A 22,670-nucleotide genomic window follows, 5' to 3' on the forward strand; every position below is an offset into this window, starting at 1 on the left:
CTTTAGTAAGGCATTTGATACGGTCTCGCATGATATTCTTATTGATAAACTAGGCAAATATAACTTAGATAGGGCCATGATAAGGTGGGTGCATAATTGGCTGGATAACCGTAGTCAGAGAGTGGTTGTTAACGGTTCTAAATCTTGCTGGAAAGGGATAACAAGTGGAGTTCCTCAAGGGTCTGTTTTGGGACCCGTACTATTCAATATCTTCATCAATGATGTAGATATTGGGATAGAGAGTACGCTTATTAAGTTTGCAGATGATACCAAACTGGGTGGGGTTGCGACTTCTTTGGAGGATAGGGACATAATTCAAAATGACCTTAGCAAGTTAGAGAAATGGTCAGAGGTAAACAGGATGAGGTTTAATAAAGAGAAATGCAAAGTGCTCCACTTAGGAAGGAACAATCAGTTCCATACATACAAGATGGGAAGCGACTGTCTAGGAAGGAGCATGGCGGAAAGGGATCTAGGGGTCATAGTGGACCACAAGTTGAATATGAGTCAACAGTGTGATGCTGTTGCAAAAAAAGCAAATATGATTCTAGGTTGTATCAACAGGTGTGTTGTAAGCAAAACTCGTGAAGTCATTCTGCCGCTCTACTCTGCACTAGTTAGGCCTCAGCTGGAGTACTGTGTCCAGTTCTGGGCGCCACATTTCAAGAAAGATGTGGAGAAATTGGAAAGGGTACAGAGAAGAGCGACAAGAATGATTAAAGGCTTAGAGAACATGACCTATGAAGCCAGGCTTCATGAACTGGGCTTGTTTAGTTTGGAAAAAAGAAGATTAAGAGGGGACATGATAGCGGTTTTCAAATATCTAAAAGGGTGTCACAAGGAGGAAGGAGAAAATTTGTTCCCCTTGGTTTCTGAGGACAGGACAAGGAGTAATGGGCTTAAAGTGCAGCAGGGGAGGTTTAGATTGGACATTAGGAAAAAATTCCTAACTGTCAGGGTGGTCAAATATTGGAATAAATTGCCAAGGGAGGTGGTGGAATCTCCCTCTCTGGAGATATTTAAGAACAGGTTAGATAGACATCTGTCAGGGATGGTGTAGGTGGAGCTTGGTCCTGCCTTGAGGGCGGGGGGCTGGACTCGATGACCTCTCGAGGTCCCTTCCAGTCCTATGATTCTATGATTCTAAGTCAACATAGAAAAATCAGTAAAAATTTTCCTGTGGTATAACTTGTGGGCCCCAATACAATACAAATAATATATAATCATAACATTTATTCATGTCAATTGCTTACCTAAGACTGCAAATGTACCTTGTGTTTATTATATTTGGTAAATCTGAGCCAATACTGCAATGCGATGGCATTCTGAGATATATTAACAGGACTGCGATATGTACAACACTGGAGGTAACTGTCCCACTATAATTAGCACCGATGAAGCCTGAGCCAAAGTAAAAGGTTTGGACAAATTAGAGAGTCCAGAGGAGAGGATGAAAAATGATAAAAGTTTTGGAAAACTCCCTTATGAGCAAAGGTTGAAAAAACTGAGTACAAAGAGGATAGTGATCAATTGTTCTCCATGTCAACTTTGTGTAATACCTTCAATGATCATCTTAGGGCATTGTCTAGACTACGTACGGCTTCTCAAAGAAGTTATGCAAATTTGGCTCAGAAGGTTTACAGGGGCTTTTGAAAGAGGGTTTTTTTCCCCAATATTTGGCCCCGTGTAGACAGGCCAAATATCAGAAAAGCCTCTCTCAGGAAAAAAAAAAAAAGATCTGCAAATTTGAGCCAAATTTGCGTATCTTCTTTCAGAAGTCGTGCATAGTCTAGATGTGCCCTTAATCTGCAGCAGGAACTATCTAGGTTACATATTAGGAAAAAAATTCTATTTATAAGGATAGCTAATTGCTGGAATAGGTAACCAAAGGATGTGTAGAATCTGCATCAGTGGAGGTTTTTAAGAGCAGGTTAGACAAACACACGTCAGAGATGGTCTAGGTATACTTAGTCCTGTCTCAGTGCAGGGAACTGGACTAGATGACCTCTTGAGATCCCTTCCCTATGTTTCTGTTATTATATAAATTATAAAAACTCCAATCCATACAGGAACAAACATGGAGATCAGCAGTGCCATGATGTATGGAAGCTTGGAAAAAAGGAAAAACCTCCGCACAGGAACTGACATTAATGCAGGCAGCCAAGCTGTCATCTTTATAGCTTCTCTCTTACTCTTCACGTTCTCAGGTATGGGTCAATATTTTCCCCTCTGTACATTTACTGTACCTTCTTGTTGTTTTCAGAAGTGGGACTGAGAATTGTAAGCTCTGGTCTACTTGGTTTAGGCTTGGGAGATTCACAGGAGTTAATGAAATTCATAATGAATGGCTCCAAATGCTGACCTTTCTGAAAGTAAATACAAAGTGAACAACAGTGATAGTTAAATAGTTAAAAAACTGACAGTTTCCATACTAAAATTTGTACTGGACCAATATGTAGCAACCTGTTAGTGGACCATTAAAGATACTATCTACAGCTATGGCATAGGCTACTGAGAGACAGTAGACACTCACCTCTTTCATTAGCTTTCCTGGAACAGACTTTATAATTTTCCCTACAATTAAGAACAAAAAAAAATATATATTACCACATGCCCTTCTGAATATCATATCTGATATCTATTAGTATCCTTCTATTCACCATCTTTGCCCCATCTCCCCATACCTGTTTTATCTATTTAGAGCATAAGATCTCCACAGCTAAACCTGTCTTTTACCATGGATATATGATGCGCCTGACAAATATTTGCAGGTGCAATTAAGAACTACTGTAATACAAATGAACAGTAATCTATGACACATCATAAGCTATATTAAATTATAAATTTAACAGAATTGAAGCAAGAAAACATACATTGGCACATTTTATCATATCAGTCTGAAACTGATTAATTTACATCACTAATAACTATTGCTTCATTGTAAGCATCACTACATAATCTTTTTAAAGAAACATTTGAAGTAACAAATTACTCAAATTACTCAAAGATACTAAATACATACAAGTAAATTAAAATTTGGAGGTGTATCATACTTAAAAAAAGAACTGAGTGTGTTGTACTCATCAGCAAAAGATATTTCACATTACAAATATATGAGAAAGTTTTCACATTCATAAAGAAATCTAAATTTCACAGATTTTCTTCGATAGTTTTCTAAAAAAGGACCATGGAGAGATGAACAGCCCTAACTCTGTTAGTGTGGATGAATGGCATGTGAGGTTAAGAAAAAAGAGAAAGAGACATCCATCCTGAAAGTGGAGGGAAACAAGGACATAATATGAAAGAGACATAAACTGTTCAATATTTAGACTCAAATGATTTTGTGTTTGAATGACCTGAATAAGAATAATTTTTCAGTTCTACTTGCTAATGATTCACCATTAACTTTCCAATACCTATTTCCTTATTCTCTCCAACCTTTACTACATAGGAAAGTCCTAAACCTCAGAGTTCTGAGACAGTATTTACTCTCTGCTCTTCCAGTAATAACAGTCATCCAGACTGCAGACACTAGTGAAATGCACAATACTGCAAGTTCAAGAAAGTATTCATGTTAGAAAGAATTTACAGGACTGGGGAGACTGTAGACTCAGTCTTAAAACTACCCATAGAAACCTGAATAAGAATATCAGAAGCATAACAGTTTAAAGATAATAAAAATGAAAAAATATATTTTAAATATAATTTTAATAGTTTTTAAATTTAAATATCAAAATCAATAGTAATGATTTTTGTACCTTTACATATTATAAAAATAAAATTTGTGGAAGACATCATATATGAGCTATTTATATGAATGTCTTACAATAACAGTCATAAAATTACTAACTTCTATCCAGAAACCTTGTGAAATATTGTGAGGATTTCTACTTACAAAAAGCAAATGTATGTTTGGAGAGTTCTGACACCTTGTTTGGGACATGCCTCTTTAGAACACTTTAAATATTCACCTACCATATGAATTTGCTTTGACATTTTGTTATACCAATAAGAGGGGGGAAACACTTCTACAGAAGGTGGTGTTCACAATTGCTAATGCATAAAAAATGGCCTAAAGCTAAACAGATCATCAGTAGGAACACAAACTACCATATTCTTTAATTACATGGAATATGGGTTGAATTTAGGACACCCTGCTATCCAATGCACAGACACAACATTAGTACATGAAATTGACATTAATTCTGGCACCTTTCAAATGAACTTAAATAAGGGTGATCAGATAACATTCAAAAATAAGTTACATCAAAACACTGCCTCTATAAACATTTTAAAAAGCTGCTTTCTTGGTTTGGTTCTTGAAAATCAGATCTGTTCTAATGCTATTCATCTTCTTGAATTATTTGAAGACATGGAAGACCTGATTTCCATGAACAATAGATTTTGATAGTACTGGACTTAAATATTCAGAAGGTATCCAATTTGCAGACTAGATTTTCCAAAGCTTCATAATACTTTCCCTCCTGGGAAGGGATAGGAATTTAAGTCTCAAAATATCTGATTCCTGGGGAAATGAATGGATTGTCATCAGCTGTATAGCAGAAGAGAGACATCACATTCACAAACCCAGAACTTATGAAAGTTCAAACCCAGAATTTATGAAAGTTCAGTCTCTTAAGTACTAATGAGCCCTCACTTTGGTGTATTACATTTTCTATAAGAGTACTATTTGCCAAAATAAAGAGCAACTATGTTACCTACCAAGATTTACATCAGGCAACATTTTATCGAGAAATTGCGTTTCTCCACCATTAGGAGACAAAAAGTCAGCCAAAAGCTGGCTGTTACTCAGCTCTGGATGTTGCAGAAGTTTCTTTGAAGGACATAAAAGAAAAAGTAAATAAAAGATCATTCTTAAATTAGTTTCCCGATAGTAACAACAACAGATGTTTAAAACTGTGTTATGGTATCCTAAGAATTACACATTCATCCAAAAACTTAATGGAATTAAATATTTAAATGAAAATAGAATATTTTGAACCTGAAGATTAAAACTGACAGCCAAATATTTTCTACACAGAATTTGATCACAAAAAACAATTTTATTACACAAAGTTACTTGGGAAAATTGGAATGTGTTAAACTTTATAAACTTCACAATTATGCAATCTACTTAAAAAACCAAATGACAGTTGATCATCTTGTACCTGCAGATACTCCTCAAACTCCTCCCTCTTTGTTTTTAAGAATTCATAGTTCTTTGGACCAATGATCCTCTTTGATGGAAGCTGAGCATCAGGAAAGGTACCTATAAATCAGTAAAAAGTCAAGCAGATTCAATTATTCTAAAAACAAAAAGAAGAATTTTAGTATCTTAAATTTCTGCTCAATTGTAAAATGCAATCACTGAAGTAGGAGTGGACACATACCATGAAATTCTGTTAGCTTGGACTCAAGCACATAAAATTCAAGGTATCTTCTATAGACAGACCAGCGTTCAGGTTCATGACCAACTGAAAAATACACATACTGGAAGTAATATAGTTTCCTATGCCCATCTGGGAGAGTAATAAAGTATGCAACAAAGAATTAAGAACAGCAAATATATTACAGAATACAGAGGAAAAGCTCTCATGTAAGTAATCAGTACTGCCAGTACTGTAACACTACTTTAATCACACTTAGTTATATAAACGACTTAAATATAGGATGAACCTCTCTAGCTGGACCAGAGTGTGTCAGACAATATCTGTGATCTGGAATGATTTTAGTAAGCCAGATGTCCATTTATCAGATATGCAGCCTAGTTTCCCATAAAGTTTACAGCCACGAGTCCTGGCTCTCGGTGTTCTGTGCTGTTATCTAGCTCTAATTTACCCCTAAATGTCTTCTAAGAGCCCAGCATGAAGTAAAAGTGTTGGTAATGCTGCTAGACAACACTGACCTCCTCCCGTAGACTGGACTCACTTTTAGAAATAATTTGTCACAAGTTCTAAGAGAAATATAACCATTTTTCCCTTCATGCTTGCATTCCCAAACAAAATTCATTTATAAATTATTACTTTGATGCTAAAAGAAGAGGTGTGTATATAGCACAACAGAACAGCCAGATACATAAAATACAGTATAATAAACATATGGAGCTACATTTTATGTATGTAATCACAAAATACTCCTACCTGCCCGTCTATCATTTCTCTCCACATCAATGCAAAATACTGGAATTCTCTCTTTTCTATCCTTTCTCTCGAGGGAGGGATCATCAAAGAAGTCCACATATGGAATGCTAATTTTCCATGCAGCAAGATTACGAGGTGTATTGGGAGTGCTAACAGTCTCCACAGGAGAATCATCTTCCATTACCATAATGCCTTCTTCAATCTGAAGCGAAACATTCAAGCATCAACACCTCCCTGATCTGATTTTTTAGTATCAGGAACAATTTTTAATTTTGCAGAATATATAGAAGATATATAGAAGACTAAACATAATTTAGTTTTTGCACATAAAGTATATGTAATCAAGACCAAAGACAACATATAAAAAAAGATTCTGGAAGGTGAAATGTTTGTATAGTTGCTATTTTTATATCCTCTCTATAAAAATCCTTAGACCTGTAGATTTGAAGTTAAAAACAGTTTCTTAGGTGCTTCCAATGTCACCAGTTGACTCATAGCATATTGAAGTTTCATCCCAGCTCTTGGGAAAGGATGAGATGTTTTAAGTACAATATGATATACAGCAAATGTAATTTAAAGGGTCCAAAACATTATAGGTCTTATGCCAAATATTATATCTTGTTGCAACTAGGGATGTGAAAGTGTAATCGTGTAAAGGGTTAGCAGATGAGCCTGGGCTCATTGGTGAATGTTCACGATTACATGAAGGCTCCTGAAGCACACTGGGTCCCTGGGAGCCGCCTGCTGCCCCATGCCGCTGCCTCTGTATCAGAAGCAGCAACATGTGGCAGCAGGCGAGAGCCAGTGTGCGGAGAGCTGGCTTTTAAGCCTCTTATACAGTGGCAGCAGCGCAGGGTGGCAGGCGGGAGCTGACTGCCTTCCCATGTGTAGCAGAAGGGTGGATCAGGGAATGAACATGAGCTGCATCACTGGTACCTGCAGAGCTGCAGATAAACAAAGTGTCTTGCAGCCAGTTTTAAGAGGCTTCCCTTTAAAAGCTGCAAGCCAGAGTTTGAAAACCCCTGCCTTATATTTAAACATGGCAGGGATTAAGGGTGTAAGCGACTAGCTGACTAGTGACACGACTAGTCGCTTCCTCCACCCCCTTGCTGCCGCTATCAGAGAGAGGCAACAAGGGGGGGAGCAGAAGCAGGAGCCGGTATGTGGAGAGCTGGCTTAAAAAACAATTCCTCCCCAGCACCATCTCCAAGGGGAGCAGGGGAGGTAGAGGCACAGCAGGAAACAGTGCGAGCGGGGACTGAAGCAGTCTCTGCTTGTGCCACTTCTGCTGTAATTCTGCTGGCCTGTGCTCTGCCTAGTGGGGCTCTTGTATATTTCAAAGGCTCAGGTGCCGCACGGAGTGTGGGGCCAGTCCTCTGCTAACCCTGTGTTCCCTGAGGGTATGTCTACACTACCCTCCTAATTCGAACTAGGAGGGTAATGTAGGCATACCGCACTTGCAATGAAGCCTGGGATTTGAATTTCCCGGGCTTCATTTGCATGAAGCCGGCCGGCGCCATTTTTAAATGCCGGCAGTTCGAACCCCGTGCTAGTAGCTAGTTCGGATTCGGATTAGCACGGTAGGGCTCTTGCCACAGTTCAAAAGCAGAGGTGCCCTTACAAACTAATTGAATAGTTGATGGAAATCCCATCAACTATTCAATTAGTTAATTAATCTAAATTTAACATCCCTAGTTGGGATGTGAAGTTTTAACCTTTTAACCAGTAAGCATACCACTAAATGGGTAATGCTTACTGGTTAAGATTAACCAGTAGGGCTGGAAAAGCTCCCAGCCTGCCACGTGCTGGGGGCTGCTCCAGTCCCACAGGGAACCTACCGTGGGAAGGGGCCACTCCAGCATCCCGCAGAACAGTCTCTGTTCATGGCCGACCTGGGCGCCCTCCAGGCAGGGGTTGCTCCAACCAGGACACCTGAGCAGCCCCTGCCAGCATGGCACCCTGGCCCACCACAAGTGCAAGCTGCTGGCTTCTCTGGTCAGACTGGTACAGTCCCTGCCTGCAGCAGCGGAGGGAGTGGCAACCCCAGCAGCATTCCAGCCTCAGCCATGTCCCTACAGCGTCCCAGTAGCCCTAGCCGCAGCTGGGCGGAGTTGTGCCCTGGACCCAGATGTGCAAGGGTAGCCTGGGGCAATCCCAGCCACACGGAACAAGCAAGTGGCCCCACACCCCCTGCTGGTCTGACTTGGCCAGATAGGCCGTTAGGACGACTCCCAAAGCTGTGTTGGAGCAGCTGTGGCAGGGCAGGCAGGCAATCGGTTACAATTTTAAACGTTTAACTAGTTAACTACTTAAATGCTTTTTAACATCCCTACCACATGGTATCAGAGGGGAAAAGAGCCAGCTTGACAGATACCACTGAGTGAAAAATCTCCAGCGATGGCGCACTTGGTGCACACACATCAAATGGGTGAACAAGCACTCAAAGAGAAATACAAGTTTTACATTTTTGTAGTCAGCAAAAATACTGCTTTGGCCTAAGTGGCATCAATCAATTATCCATAAAGATTTCATGAGCAAGTTTATCAAGTTTCACTGAAATTAGCATCATGTCATTTTGCCAAGAGTCCCGTAACTGGTAACTCTCTCAAATTATTTTCAACATGAACAGCCTTTTCTATAGAGCATTATCCCTTACCATCATCTAAACCATGCATTTCTAGAATTCAAGAACAGATTGAAGTAGTATATTAATGTTTTTGTAACTTTGTCTTTAAAATTAAAAAAAGACTAAAGTGCAACACACATAGTGAAGCTATGTATTTCAATAATATAATGATACAGAAATGTATACAGAAGTTTCAAAAGAGTTACAATTTCTCTCATTGTACCCAAGAGATGTCAGACTTTATAATGAATGTATAGAGGGTTTTTTTAAAACAAGTTTCAAAGAGTTGATTTACTGAGAAAAGAGAAATGCAAATACAATTCTGCTTTTCTTAGATAGCTGAAAATGTAGAAGAGAAAAAATACACTCTTCTTTATTTCAGCCTAGTAGAATGAAAATTATGTCTTTTAAGTGCAGAATACTGGACAATCTGTGTTCTGCCCCTTGCAATGATGAATGACATCACAAGACCTAACCTCTAACAGACAGCATAGCAACACTATTCATTTGAAGATACGATAATCTGAAGAGTTATCCTATACTCTGTGGATCCTTTAAGCAAAGGGGAAACATACAGAATCCTGAAATCAATTATTCTGTTTTACCATTTTGGAATACAAGTTAGCTGGGGAGGGGTTATTGTGTGAGATATTATACAAATAACAGCTAAAGATTTGGCCCTGGATCATGATAGCCCTATAGACACAGGGAGGACTGAGATTTTACTGAAAACTTTACTGAAAACATTTACTGGACTGAAAAGTAACAGCTGCTCATGAGACCACAAAGATTCCTTTCATAAGGAGAAAATTGCTTTTTAAAACACTGCTCTTTACCCCAGCAATTAACTCTTGGAATTACACTAACTGGGAAGATACCCAAATCTTGTGTTCACTGAGTAAATAATTGAGTAGTATTAAGAAAACAAGGAAGCTGGAAAAATGAGTGACCCAGAGGATAACAAGGTGAAACAGCCCATGATTAAGGCTGCAAGTTTGTCAGGGAGGTCATAGAAGTCATTGATTCTATGACTTCTGGGTTCTCGATGACTTCTGCAGTGGCCAGGTGCAACTGATACCATGGTTGGTCAACCTGCTAGTGCTGACCCAGGGCCAGAAGCACAGCCCTCTCTTCTTCCCCCTACCCCGTTCAACAGTGGTGGTGCTGCTGCACAGCCCTCCACTAGCAGTGGTGACAGACCCAGGCTGTCCCTCACCCACAGCAGCTGCCACGGTCCCAGGCTGTCTCCCACCAGCCACAGTGGTGGCAGTCCCGGGCTAGCATAGCCACCCCGACATCCACAGTTACCGCGATCCCAGCACCAGTGGGTGCCCAGGAGCAACAATGGCCACTCCCTCTGAAGCCCTCCCACCTCCAGATTTGGGTATCTGAAGTCCTTCCTTTGCTCCTGATATATCCTCCATGATATATCAGGAGCAAAGGAAGGGAAGAGAAGGGAAAGGAGAAGGGTCAGAAGATGAAAGTATTCAAAGATTCTGGAAAACAAATAGCTCTGACATGTAGGACAAATGTAAATTTTTTACTCACAAAGTCATCCTCTCCTTCAGTTAAACCATAGTTAGGTAGCATAGCTCCTTCCATTGTGGTGCTCTTGAACACTCCTTTAATTTTGCTACCTATTCTGCTGATTGCAAAGGATTCTCCTCTTTTCTGTGTGGCCCTAAGGATTGTATAAAATAAAATTGACAGTGTAGGGCTAACTGTAGTACTAGCCATTGCATATAATTTAGAGATAAGCATGCAATATTATATGAAGTATGAGACGGATGTGTATGTTTACACTTTTTTCCATATAGATTCACTGTTTGTATTGCATATTACAGAGCAATTTAAAACTGATCTGTAAAATCCATCTGTTGGGGAGAAAAAAATGATTAAGTGAGCATTTAGAGGACAGACTAAAATTTCAGCCACAAACTAACACTGATGTTCTTTTTACAGCATTACTTTAAAATGAAACACACAGAACAATTGATTTTCTTAACACTCACTTCCTAAAATAACTTGTTTATTTAAAAGACTGCAAAGAACCAGAGACTTAAAGACAGTGACCTTTTCAGCGAATAACTATAGCAACACAACATATGCTGACATCAAAACACTCATCCATATTTTCCAAGTGGTGCGTGTTTAACCATATATTTATTTTCTTTATAAACGTCAAAGCATTTATACAAATGCATTTGCGAAATGGACAGAGACTCACTTTAAAGCAGCAGGAAGCTAAGGCAGAAAGCCAAACAGGAGGGTCAGAACTTACAAAATATAAAGGAAAACAGAAGCAGATGAAGACTCCAAGCTCAAGAAGGCAAGCTGCTCTACAGATGAAGACTTAATGCAAATTTTAAAGTCTTGTTCAGAGCTAAAACAACTTATGTGAAAGAGTATCCAAAGACAGCAAGTTCAAGTAAAAAGAGCAGAGACTTAGGCGTGAAGTCTTCATTCTTCATTATTGCCACATATTACAGCACATCAATGCATGCATGCCACATATACTGCCCTTACACCAGCCCTGAAAAAGAAATCCTTAAATTCTTGTACTAGAAATATACAAATTAATAATCTGAACAAACCCTACTGGGGCAGAGGGTAAGGAATATTCCTGATTAATACAGTTATCTGACTTTTTACAAAGCTTGTTACAAATCTGTAAGATGAACTGCAAAACTGAAAATTATGGGAAAAAATGGATAAATTATTTGGAATTCAAAGGATTAATGAATTCCAAATGAACACACTGAAAACATTTAATGTTTATCCATTTTCGAATTATGATGAAAATTTTTAGTGATAATTACAGCAAAAGCTCTGTAGTCTAGCATGTTCAGAGAATAATGGTGTCATTTAATTAAACAGTTCAGTTAAACGAGAGCTATACTTCAACAATATCGATTTTCAAAGAATTAAAATACAATAAAATGAGTACAAAATAAAATATATACAGCTATTCAGCAATCCAATAGTGGTACTGCGCTGCAGAGTGGTTGGTTTCTTGAAGCACTTAGTGCTATTTTTGTATTTAAAAAAAAATTACCAGTATACATCTAAGTGCCAACGGTTTTGTGGAGCAAAAAAAAAAGGCGCCTGGGAGGTCGGGGCTAAAATGCAGTTGCAGCCACTTTAATTGCCACGTGTCCGGAGCGGGCTTCCATCCGGCGTGGCGAGAGCACTCCCAAGGCCCGCTGGGCACTGTGCCAGAGAAAAGCGGCGAGTGCTCCCAAAGAAAGGTGCGTACCATCACAAAAAATGCACTGACTGTATTTTAATATGATAATATGACACTACATATTATTATGCACAGTGCATGGTGCACACCCAGATCATTAAAAATACACATAATAAAACTATATTTAATATAATTTAATCTTTCTTTGGTAATTCAAAAGGCACTTCAGGATCATTATTATCAAAATCAATTAACATTATAATTGTAGAAGGTGAGGGAGATTGGGCTAAATCTGAAAACTGCTTTTTTAAAATAAATCCCTATAGACTGCTTACTAGTCTTCTGCCTCTTTTGCATAAAAGTAGAGTGCAGAATATACAACTGCATAAGTTCCTTAGCAGTATACTAGTCCCCATTACTAGACTGAACATTTGTATTGGGAGACATCAGAAATGTTGGTTAATTAAGCTTTCTAGTTAGCTTTTACCATACTAAATTCCTTTAAAAACCTCTCAGGAAAGCAGAGCAGCAGGTCAGAGCAGGTGAAGTATCTTTATGACCTTAAGAGCTGCAGTGACATCACTAATTGACTCTGGGGACTTCCTTGCTAAAGGCGAATCAAATGTTTGTTTTAAATTTTACTTGCTTACAACTCTATTCAGTATTTTTCTGTATATACAATTTTAAAATTCAATTGATATAATCAGTTCTTTGTTCTCATAAGCCCACTTCCCTTTCCAACGTCTAATTCACTGTCATCTCCTACAAAGACAGGCCCAAACACATTTTCATATTTTTATGGCTGGGATGGGTAGCGCCACCTATTATTAAATGTCTTACACTTCCCCATTATAAGACCCTGTTTTCAGGTGCTTATAATTTTGCCAAAGTTTAACCATTTGTGGGGGTTTTTTAAGAGGCATCTGCCTCCAGCTGAATTTTGTGGAAGAAATTAGCCAAAACAGTTCTGCCATTTCCAAGAATAAGGCTAGAGGAAAACACAGTGTTTTGCCAACTTTCAAATAAATGAGAAATTCTAGTGCCCCACATTCTAGAACAGAAACTTGAAAGTCTGCATAGGGGGTTGCATTCCTAGGGGCTTTTACGCCAGGAATGTGACTTTTGCTGTCCCTGAGAAAATTTGGTCCAATTATAAGTCTTCACAAATCATGGATTAGACCTACTCTGCAAAGACTTACTAGAGTTTCGTAACTAGAATCTCTGAAGATTCCATCAGTGCTGAGCATGATCTAGTCCAGGACTGTTGCAAGCCCAACCGGAGCTGAACACCATGAATGAGAACATAGAGCCTCTCTCTTCTGTGCTCTCCATGACTCCCTGTTGAGTGCAGGTAGACCAGAGGGAGAAGCAGTCTGATATTCCTATGCAGTGTAATACACAATTTTCTTTTTCTTTTTTTAAGTGATAGGATCTGGAAGCGTGTAACAAGGAATAAGGGGGGGGGGGGGGGGAGGAATGGGTAAAGGCTGCGAAATAACCAGCATCCTTTCAGCAAAAAAGCTTTGAGACATACAGCGAATATGCTAATGTTAACATGAGAGAACAAGTAAGTAAAGGCCAGGAAAATTATGTGTTGTATATTTTAATATATGAATATGAGAGAAATGGCCATTAAATCAAGATCAATTCCAAAAATGATTTCTAAAAACTTGAGAGAGAATGAACATGTAATTAGTTTGTTGTTCAAATGAATTTAGACCACAAAGCATTTGCATGTATTTAAAAATAAAACATTCAACATCTGTTATAAAGGCAGTATGATGCGCCAATGGTGGATGCAATTTAGCGCTAACAGGCAACAATTACAGTATATTATCTTGACTTACCGAAAGTCATCCAAGCTCAGGCTACCTCTGCAACAAGAGGCACAAGAAAATTACCCCCAAAGCCCAGAAGGACAGAGTGTCGTAAAGATAGATTTATTTCAAACAAAACCAAACAGCCTAGAACTTCCATTGCAAGTAACATAAGCACTGATGTATTTTAACATAAGCACTGATGTATTTATAAAGGTCTCTATCAATTTCCAGACAATTATTTTCAAAATAGTATATAAATATCCAAAATGTAAGAGACCAATACATATGCATTTAGTTGGAATCGTTGCATTTAATTTTTAGCTCCTCAATCCTGAAATCCTGAAATACTGTGTGTTTGACATTAAGCATTTAAGTAATTGCAGTGATTTAAAAGGGAATTTCCTCATTCTTAAAGTTAATCATGTACATCAATGTTTGAAAATTCAGAGCCCTAGGCTGTAATTCAAGTTTGAAATTTTACAGATATCTACCCTGATTGATAAAGGCTTTAAAGAGAAAGTGTTTTATAGAAAAATTTGTAGACGCTTTATAAAAGAAAAAACAGTTTATAAAGAGCTTTAAAGAAGAAAAAGGATTTTTCATTTGTATTCACAGATTTTAAGCACTGAAGGGACTATTTAATTATCTAGTCTGACCTTCAACTTAACAATGATATTGGACACCATTTTAGCCTGCATTTGGCAAATCAGTAGTATATTTTGTTGCATTTCTAATTAATCAAAAGCCAGCACTGTCTGTATTTTATATACTTTTCTGCCACATTCAGAGGTTTGCAAATATGGTTACACGGTACAGCTTTTGGGGTTTTTTTAAGCTTAGCTATGTTGGAAATACTAGGAGTGCATCTAAAAAATCAGAATTAAAAGGATATGATTGTTTCTTTCCGAACCCTAATATCACCACTATTTTAAAGCAGTGGTTCTCAAGCTGTTCCATGGGTCTACTTTGGGAAAGCCACTGGTGGGCCCACACCAATTTGTTTACCTAAAGGCTCCAAGGCCACGGAGCCTTATGGCTCCCAATGACTCCAGTTTGCCATTTCCAGGGGAGCAGCAGGAAGTGGTGGCCTGGGCCACACCGCTTACAGGAGCTCCCCTTAACTGGAAATGGTGAACCTGAGCCAACAGGAGCCATGAGGCACCGTGGCAATGGAGCCTTTAAGTAAACAAACTAGTGCGGGCCCACTAACAGCTTTCCTGAAGTGGACTCTTGGAACAACTTGAGTATCACTGTTTTAAAGTCATCAGATTCAGAGCTTAAATGTATTTGTTATATCTATTCAATATTAGCAGGATCAATTGTTACAGTTCTCACGGGTTCCTACATAGCTGATCTGTAAAATGAAACAGCACAAAACTATTTTCTACAGTTACTGGAAAAGAGCAAATCTACATGGAAATCAAACTTTACATAGTCAGCTCTTTCTATTTTGCTTTCTTACTCTTTAAGGTTTTTTTTTCCCCACTGACATTTCAAAAATAAAGGCTTTTAATTCTAAATCTCATACTTTTTTTAAATAAAAGAGCAATAAAAACACCTGAAGTACTATTTCGCGTATTGCTTGCTTCACTTGTAAGCAATCTACAAATTTAAAACTAAGTTTGGAAACCTAAATAAATTAACACTGAACAGCATTTGACAGAAGATTCAATCTTATAATTATACATTTTAAAACTTTCAACTACAAAACATAAAAGGTTTAACACACATACCTGCCAAACTTTGAATTGCGTGTTGGGGATTCAGCTCCTCTTAAGAGCTGCCTGAAATACTAAAATCAAACATAAGTAAATGCTGACTTCAAGTAATCTATATTTTTCATTTTACTGTATCTTTCCTAATAGTTTACAGTTGTAAATATTAATCTACCTAATCATGGTTCTTGCTTCTAACATCACATCTGAAGACTACAGGTATACTAGAAACACTATGCAAGTCTCTGCAATTGAGATACAGGCAGTCCCTGGGTTACGTCAGTCCGACTTAAGTCGGACCCCTAGATATGAACGGGGGGGAGGGGACCCCGGCTAGTGTGGGGTGCCTCCCCCACTGTCGCCGCCTCCGGCAGCGCGGGGGGCGCTTCCCCCCAACAGACCAGGGAGACGCAAAGCGGCTTTTCTCGCCGCGGAGGACGCAGGCGGCGGGACCGCCGAGACGCGCCGCAGTCCCGCCGCCCACTTCCTCCACAGCGAGAAAAGCCGCCCTGCGTCTCCCTGGTCTGCTGGGGGGGGGGGGGGGGAGGCGCAGCTAGTGCGCCCCACCCCCCCAGCAGACTAGGCTTTTCTCGCCAACGCCTAGGGTAGAGCAGCTGGGGGGCTGCCAGGTTGGTCCCCGCAGCACCGAGGTGCGGCGCTGCGGGGACCTACCCGGCAGCGCCCCAGCTGCTATGTCCCAGGCGTCCAGATTCAGCCGCTGTTGAAACTGATCAGCGGCTGATTCCAGGAAGCCCGGGGCAGAGCAGCTCTGCCTCGGGCTTCCTGTAGTCAGCCGCTGGTCAGTTTCAGCAGCAGCTGACTTGGGAACACCTGGGGCAGAGCAGCTGGGGTGCTGTTGGGTTGGTCCAGTAGCGCTGAGGAGTAGCGCTGCGGGACCAACCCAGCAGCACCCCAGCTGCTCTGCCCCAGGCGTGTCCGATTCAGCCGCTGCTGGTCAGTTTCAATAGCGGCTGAATCTGGACGCCAGTTCCGACTTACATACAAATTCAACTTAAGAACAAAGCTACAGTCCCTATCTTGTACATAACCCGGGAACTGCCTGCACTGTATTTCATATAAGACCACTTATAATCTTCAGTTCCAATGAACTTGCAATATAATGTAAGCCATCCCAAAGACAGCCTTGTAGGCAGGGAGGACAAGGCAGGTTTTCAACTAAAATTAGATCATCATTAGAAGTGCTGCAGAACCATAGCTGGATGGCTATCATGCACCACAGCTGACCACTGGTTCTCAAAGTGTAGTCCATGGATCACTAGTGGTCCCTTACCAACTTGCAGGTGTCAGAGTCAGAAAGAACCTAGCTCCCTTTAGGAGGCCATTTCTACTCTACAAATTTATGTCAATGCAAGTTATGTCAGCATAAAGCTGTCACAGTTAGAACATCCTTTGTGTGACTGCATATTTGGCTCCTTGTATTGGCACTGTGTATACAGTACTCACAAAGAGTACTTGCACTGCTATGTGGTGCAGTGCAGGTACACCATGGATAGGTATCCCAGTAACAAACCTGCCATTGTTCAGCACTCCGTCTATTGGAAGTTTTGCCAGTGTGATGGGGCCAAATCAAGGTGACAATGAAGAGTGCGGTGTCAACTTCACAGCATGCAACTGTCTCCTCCCATAATGTCATCTGTTACCTTGTACTTTTTTTCAAAATCCCACAAACTCACAGAGTCCTCCTCACTGTCCATCATCTCTGACAAACATAAGGGCCTGCACAGCTCTGCACTGCCATCAATGTGGGAAGCACAGGGTGTATAATCATGAATTATTTGCAGAGCTGCAAGAACTGAATTAATGGGCAATGTGACAACACCAGATCGCTATGGGACACACAAGAACCAATTCACGGTTGGTGGCATTCATGGATTAGCTGAAGATTATAGGCCCAAGAACAAATCACTGACTGGTGAGACAGCATCATAATGCAGGCTTGGGAGGACAAGCAGTGGTTGCAGAACTTTCGGATGCACAAGGTAATAATTCCTGAATCCTCGTGCAGAGCTCACCCTTCTATCGCTTGGATACCAAAACAGGAGCTACACTGACACTGGTGAAGCAAGTGGCAATTGTATTGTGGAAATATGGAATAAAAAGTGCTGTCAGTCAGTCAGTCAAAACCATTTGCAGTCAGGAAATCAACTGCATGAGCTATTGTCATACAAGTGTGCAGAGCCATTAATCACCACCTACTAAACAGGACTGTGACTCTCAGCAATGTGCAGATTGGAGTGGATGGATCTGCAGCAAAGGGGTTCCCAAACTGTGATGCAATGATAGATTGCATGCTTATCCTTATTTTGGCACCAGGACCGCCTTGCCACATATTATATCAGTGGTCTCCAATCTTTTCAAGCACGAGATCACTTTCTGAATTTAAGTGCTATCCAAGATCTACCTCAAATATAAATACCCTTGCCCACCTCTGATCCTCCCCTTCTCTGAGGCCCCGCCCCTGCTCACTCAGTCCTCCCTCTCTTGCTCATCCTCACTCACTTTCATCGTCGGGCAGAGAGTTGGGGTGCAGGCTCTTGTCTTGGATTAAGGGATCTGGATTGTGAGAGGGGCTCTGAGCTACTCTTGGGGCAGGCAGTTGGGATGTAAGAGGGGGTTCTAGGTGTAGGCTCTGGGACTGCATTTGGATGCAGGGGGGATGGGGCAGGAGCTTGAGGTACAGGAGGGAGTTCATGACTGGGCTAGAGATTCAGGATCTGGGCTCCAGCTGGGCACGGCTTACCTCAGGTGGCTCCTGGGTGGTGATGAAGTGATGCAATGCTAGAAGTGGGGCTAAGGCAGGCTCACCCCTGCCCTGGCCCTGGCCCACTCCCTAAAGTAGCCAGCAAACTCCATCTCAAATCCTGCTGTGCCCCGTCTCTGCTTTGTGGTGAAAGGATACAGAATGCGAGGGGCACCTTGGCATCAGTGCCCTCCTCTACCTCCCCTGCCCAGAAAGCAGCAGGCTGCCCAGGGGGAGAGGCAGCTCCAAGGCAAAGGGCAGGAGATGAGGAGCAGTAGGGGAAGGGGCAGCAGAAGTGCCAACACTTTGATAGTCTCTTGGCCAAACCAGTCAGGATCACCTGTCAGAGGCTCCAAGATCTACTGGCTGGTGACCACTACTCCATTATTTACAGTGAAAGAACAGAACAAGTTAACTTAGCTGCAAAGAGTGAGACTTTACATAAGTATAAGTAATGATGCATACAAGATAATAATGGTTACAAGAAAATAAAAGTAAAATGCTTCCTAGTTCCTCTCTTACAAATGATACTTGACAGAAAGTAAAGTCCTTACTACTTTCTTGTAATAGTATTCCTGACCAAAATTTTCAGGTCAGGACCCCTTCCCTAAAAGTCCAGTAGCTGTTACTTGGATCTTTTGAAGTAGAAAAAGGGAGATGCACAGGAAAAAAGAGGTCACTTGGGTTGTCTGCCCTCCTTGCTATAGTTTCAGTCCCACTTTTGAAAGGCATTTCTAACTGAGACTAAGGAGACAGCAAGTCTGGTGAGGAAGAAGGCTTCCTGTTATGGTCTTTCACCTGTGTACATTCATATGCAGGTTTCCTTTTGTTTCCTTCCTTCTTTCCTTCCCTCCCCCCTTTCCTGTTTGATGACTGTTTACTGCTTATATACAAATTAATGCAAACACACCTGCTTTTGCTCAAGACAGACCTGTTTGACAACTTTCATCTAGGCTCTACGGTTAACATCATTTAGCAGAATTGTATAACTACATGACAGCAATGTGAATGGTTAACCAAATTAACCTTAATGTGTGATGCTTACCTGTTACAGTTAACCATTGGGGGCTGGAACAGTCCTCCATCCACAGCGGATGGGAGACTGCTCCAGCTACACGGGGCCCACCCCAGGTGGAGGATGCTTGAGCCCGGCTGTAGAGGCTCTTCCAAATGCCCCCCATTTAATCAGTTAACTAATCAAATAGGATTTTACATTCCTACTTAACATACTGTGTTCCTACATACATGGTATACTGCAAAGTTATTACTGAAGGAAAGTGTCCTATCATGGAAGAAGAAATAAGGCTGTCAGCCCTAGAAATCTTCAGCAGAGGACTGCAAAATTCTTCCATGAAAGTTTTACTGAATCCTTCTGACAGATCACAAGGGACATCAGTATGTATATAAACAAATTGCTCCACATGGTCTCACCTGCCTATCTCTAAAGAGGAATGAAAAACAGATGGCAGCTTTTCCTCTCTTGGTTATATTGTTACTTCTTTTAACACAAGTAAATTAATGAAAAGTCAAAAGCTGTGACTTGCTATTCTGCATGGGGTTGGAGGAGGGACACATCCCTATCATTAAAAATATACACACTTACCTGAGGTTCCTTCCTTTACATCAGGCTTGCCCATGCTCGATTACAGAGGATCCCTAAGTCACCTGTCCCCCACCCGCCTATTCTTCCTCGTCCTCCTCAAAAGTATCGAGAATGCTAAGCAGGGTGGTAGTAGCGCTTCTGCCAAATATGGAATGCAGTTCCATGTAAAAGCAGCTGGTCCTTGACCTTCTGGTATGTCTGCCACAGCTTCTTGGCTTTCAGAAAGCACTGCTGCTGCTTCTTGACATACCCTTCTGCATTCTCACGCAATCTGCTAAGAGTTGTCTAACTTCTATGGCTGCTTCAGAGCTATGCCAGCAAAGCCATTTCTCCCCACAGGCCCAAGAGACTCAATATCTTATTCTCCTACCCGGAGTGATAAAATCTGGAATATGCAGCTGACATAGTCCGCTGGGTTGTTGCACTCAACAATGGAGAGCTACCAGGTGTGATTGCTAATCCTGACATTCAGAAAAAGGAACTTAAAAAAAAATCACATGGCTTTAAATGGTAGTGGAGTTTCTGGTCCCTTGAATCCCTGGAGAGTGGTGCTCACAATTAATGTGAGGCGTTGTAGAACAGCTGCTGGAGGACTGTTAGGGTGTGTCTACACAGCAAAGTTATTACAGAATAACGGCCATTGTTCTGAAATAACCATGCAAGCATCTACACGGCAATCCCGTTATTTCGAAATAATTTTGAAATAATGGACTACCTATTCCAACTTCTATAAACCTCATTCTATGAAGAATAATGCCTATTCCGAAATAGCTAATTCGAAATAAGGCGTGTATAGATGCTCCACTTCTGCTATTTCGAAATAGCTCCTCACCAGGGCCATTCTAAGTTATTCCTCCTGGGGCTCTAAATTGAGGACAGCAGGCTACATTAAGGAAGCCTGCCTCAGACTAATTTTGAGGTTTCCCTGAAGTGTAGATGAGCTATTTCGGAATAACTATCCCGAAATAACTGTGCAGTGTAGACGTAGCCTTAGGGTTGATCTAGATATTGCAGCATCTCCATGAGCACTGCATTAACCTCTGTACACTGACTTTGGCTCAACTTTGCTCGGGGATGTAGTGTTACTATGTTGGTCTAATGGGCACCTTACATCAGGGTGTGACACATTTAAACATAGAAACGCAAAACTAGGTCAACCCAAGCAGTTTACATTGACATAACTTTATAGTGTAGACCAGGCCTCAGTTATTGGTTCTGCCCTACTAACAGGAGTAAAAACTAATAAAAGTACCTATTTTTGCCAATTAAAAAAATAAAATATGGAATACATTCAACAGCAGAACTACTGTTTAAGCTGTCGTATTTACATTGGTATTTGTACAAAGGAAACATAACAGCGCTTAAAAGCAAGATTTCAAGTCTTTCATGCTTACCTCATCACTGTGACAGAACATAGGTGTGAAGACATTCTCTAACAGGGAAAGAACATGCTCATATGCTTCAAATAGGCATCGCATAGTTTGAAGTTTCACAACATCTACATATTCTCCATTAGCAACTGCAGAAAAAACACCTGTTGTGAATTTGATTGAATGTGCCATGGTTCTGCGTAAATTTTTTCTGTGTTTTACAGGTCCCAGTCTCAAATTAGTCTGTATTAATCCATGCAGGCAGCATCAAACATTTTGGAGAACTAAAGTGATTGGTACTGTAGGATTTATATACATTATCATTTGTAGCAGACATTATGCAGGAAAATAACAGCGATAAAAAAAAGATAAGTATATGAACACTTCTGGTTTGTTAATGAGCTTGTATGGTTATGATAAAATTATTTATTATTTGGATCAACTAGAATTTTTTTAAATCTGAAAGAATGCTTTGTAGATTCCAGTATAAATTTACGATCATTCCTTCCAATCTCAAACTTACTTTTTTGAATCTCTTCCACAATAAAAGGATCAAATCTTATTTTGTCAATACTTTCATCCAAACAATAGGTTTCATAGATTTTTTTCACCTCATCATGAAGAGATTTCTTTTCAGTATCTGATAACTCTGGTTGCAAAATTCTATCATTAAATTCCTCTGAAAAGTGGAAAAAAATGCATTAGCTGATCAAACTTAGTAAATGCAAATGGAGGCACCTTATAGTGTCACACAGGTAAGCCATCAGGGTATGTCTACACTGCAATTGGGACATTCTACTACAGTACTACTAATCTAACTACAGTAAAACTCCATTAGTCCGGCATCCAATGCTCCGGGACTCCTGATGGTCCGGCACCATCAGGAACCCGGAAGTGCTGGGGCAGCCAGACAGGCTTCCTCCATTCAGCTGCTGCTGAAACTGACCAGCAGCTGAATCGGGGAAGCCAGGAGCAGAGCAGCTGGGGTGCTGCTGGGTTGGTCTCGTAGCACTGCCCCTCGGGGCTGCGGGACCAACCCGGCAGCACCCCAGCTGCTCTTGGGGACGCCTGAGGCAGAGCAGCTGGAGTCCTGCCGGGTTAGTCCCACAGCGCCAAAGGACAGCGCTGCGGGACCAACCCGGCAGGACCCCACCTTCTCTGTCCCAGGGGTCCCCGAGTCAGCCGCTGCTGAAACAGATCAGCGGCTGATTCCAGGAAGCCCCGGGCAGAGCAGCTCTGCCCGGGGTTTCCTGGAATCAGCCGCTGATCTGTTTCAGCAGCGGCTGACTCGGGGACCCCTGGGACAGAGAAGGTGGGGTCCTGCCGGGTTGGTCCCGCAGCGCCGAGGGGCGGCGCTACGGGACCAACCCGGCAGCACCCCAGCTGCTTTGCCCCACGCGTCCGGATTCAGCTGCTGCTGAAACAGATCAGCGGCTGATTCCAGGAAG

At 41.0% G+C, this 22,670-nt stretch overlaps 1 protein-coding gene across 3 annotated transcripts in view; it reads right to left on the minus strand.

Moving 5' to 3' along the window:
- Window positions 1-22,670, minus strand: part of SNX14 (sorting nexin 14) — a 70,026-nt gene that overhangs the window by 19,333 nt on the left and 28,023 nt on the right. For 2 of the 3 annotated variants that reach the window (XM_075923837.1, XM_075923839.1), the window contains exons 13-23: window positions 21,746-21,901; window positions 21,247-21,371; window positions 15,507-15,565; window positions 13,801-13,827; window positions 10,315-10,447; window positions 6,141-6,342; window positions 5,391-5,474; window positions 5,169-5,269; window positions 4,723-4,834; window positions 2,534-2,574; window positions 2,247-2,366 (exon numbers count right to left, since the gene is read on the minus strand). In XM_075923837.1, coding sequence (XP_075779952.1) covers window positions 2,247-2,366; window positions 2,534-2,574; window positions 4,723-4,834; window positions 5,169-5,269; window positions 5,391-5,474; window positions 6,141-6,342; window positions 10,315-10,447; window positions 13,801-13,827; window positions 15,507-15,565; window positions 21,247-21,371; window positions 21,746-21,901 — 1,160 coding nt within the window. The remainder of the gene's footprint in view (window positions 1-2,246; window positions 2,367-2,533; window positions 2,575-4,722; window positions 4,835-5,168; window positions 5,270-5,390; window positions 5,475-6,140; window positions 6,343-10,314; window positions 10,448-13,800; window positions 13,828-15,506; window positions 15,566-21,246; window positions 21,372-21,745; window positions 21,902-22,670) is intronic. The other variant, XM_075923838.1, reaches the window with a different exon arrangement.

This window comes from Pelodiscus sinensis, chromosome 3 (genome assembly GCF_049634645.1).
Source record: "Pelodiscus sinensis isolate JC-2024 chromosome 3, ASM4963464v1, whole genome shotgun sequence".
Classification (NCBI taxonomy): domain Eukaryota; kingdom Metazoa; phylum Chordata; order Testudines; family Trionychidae; genus Pelodiscus; species Pelodiscus sinensis.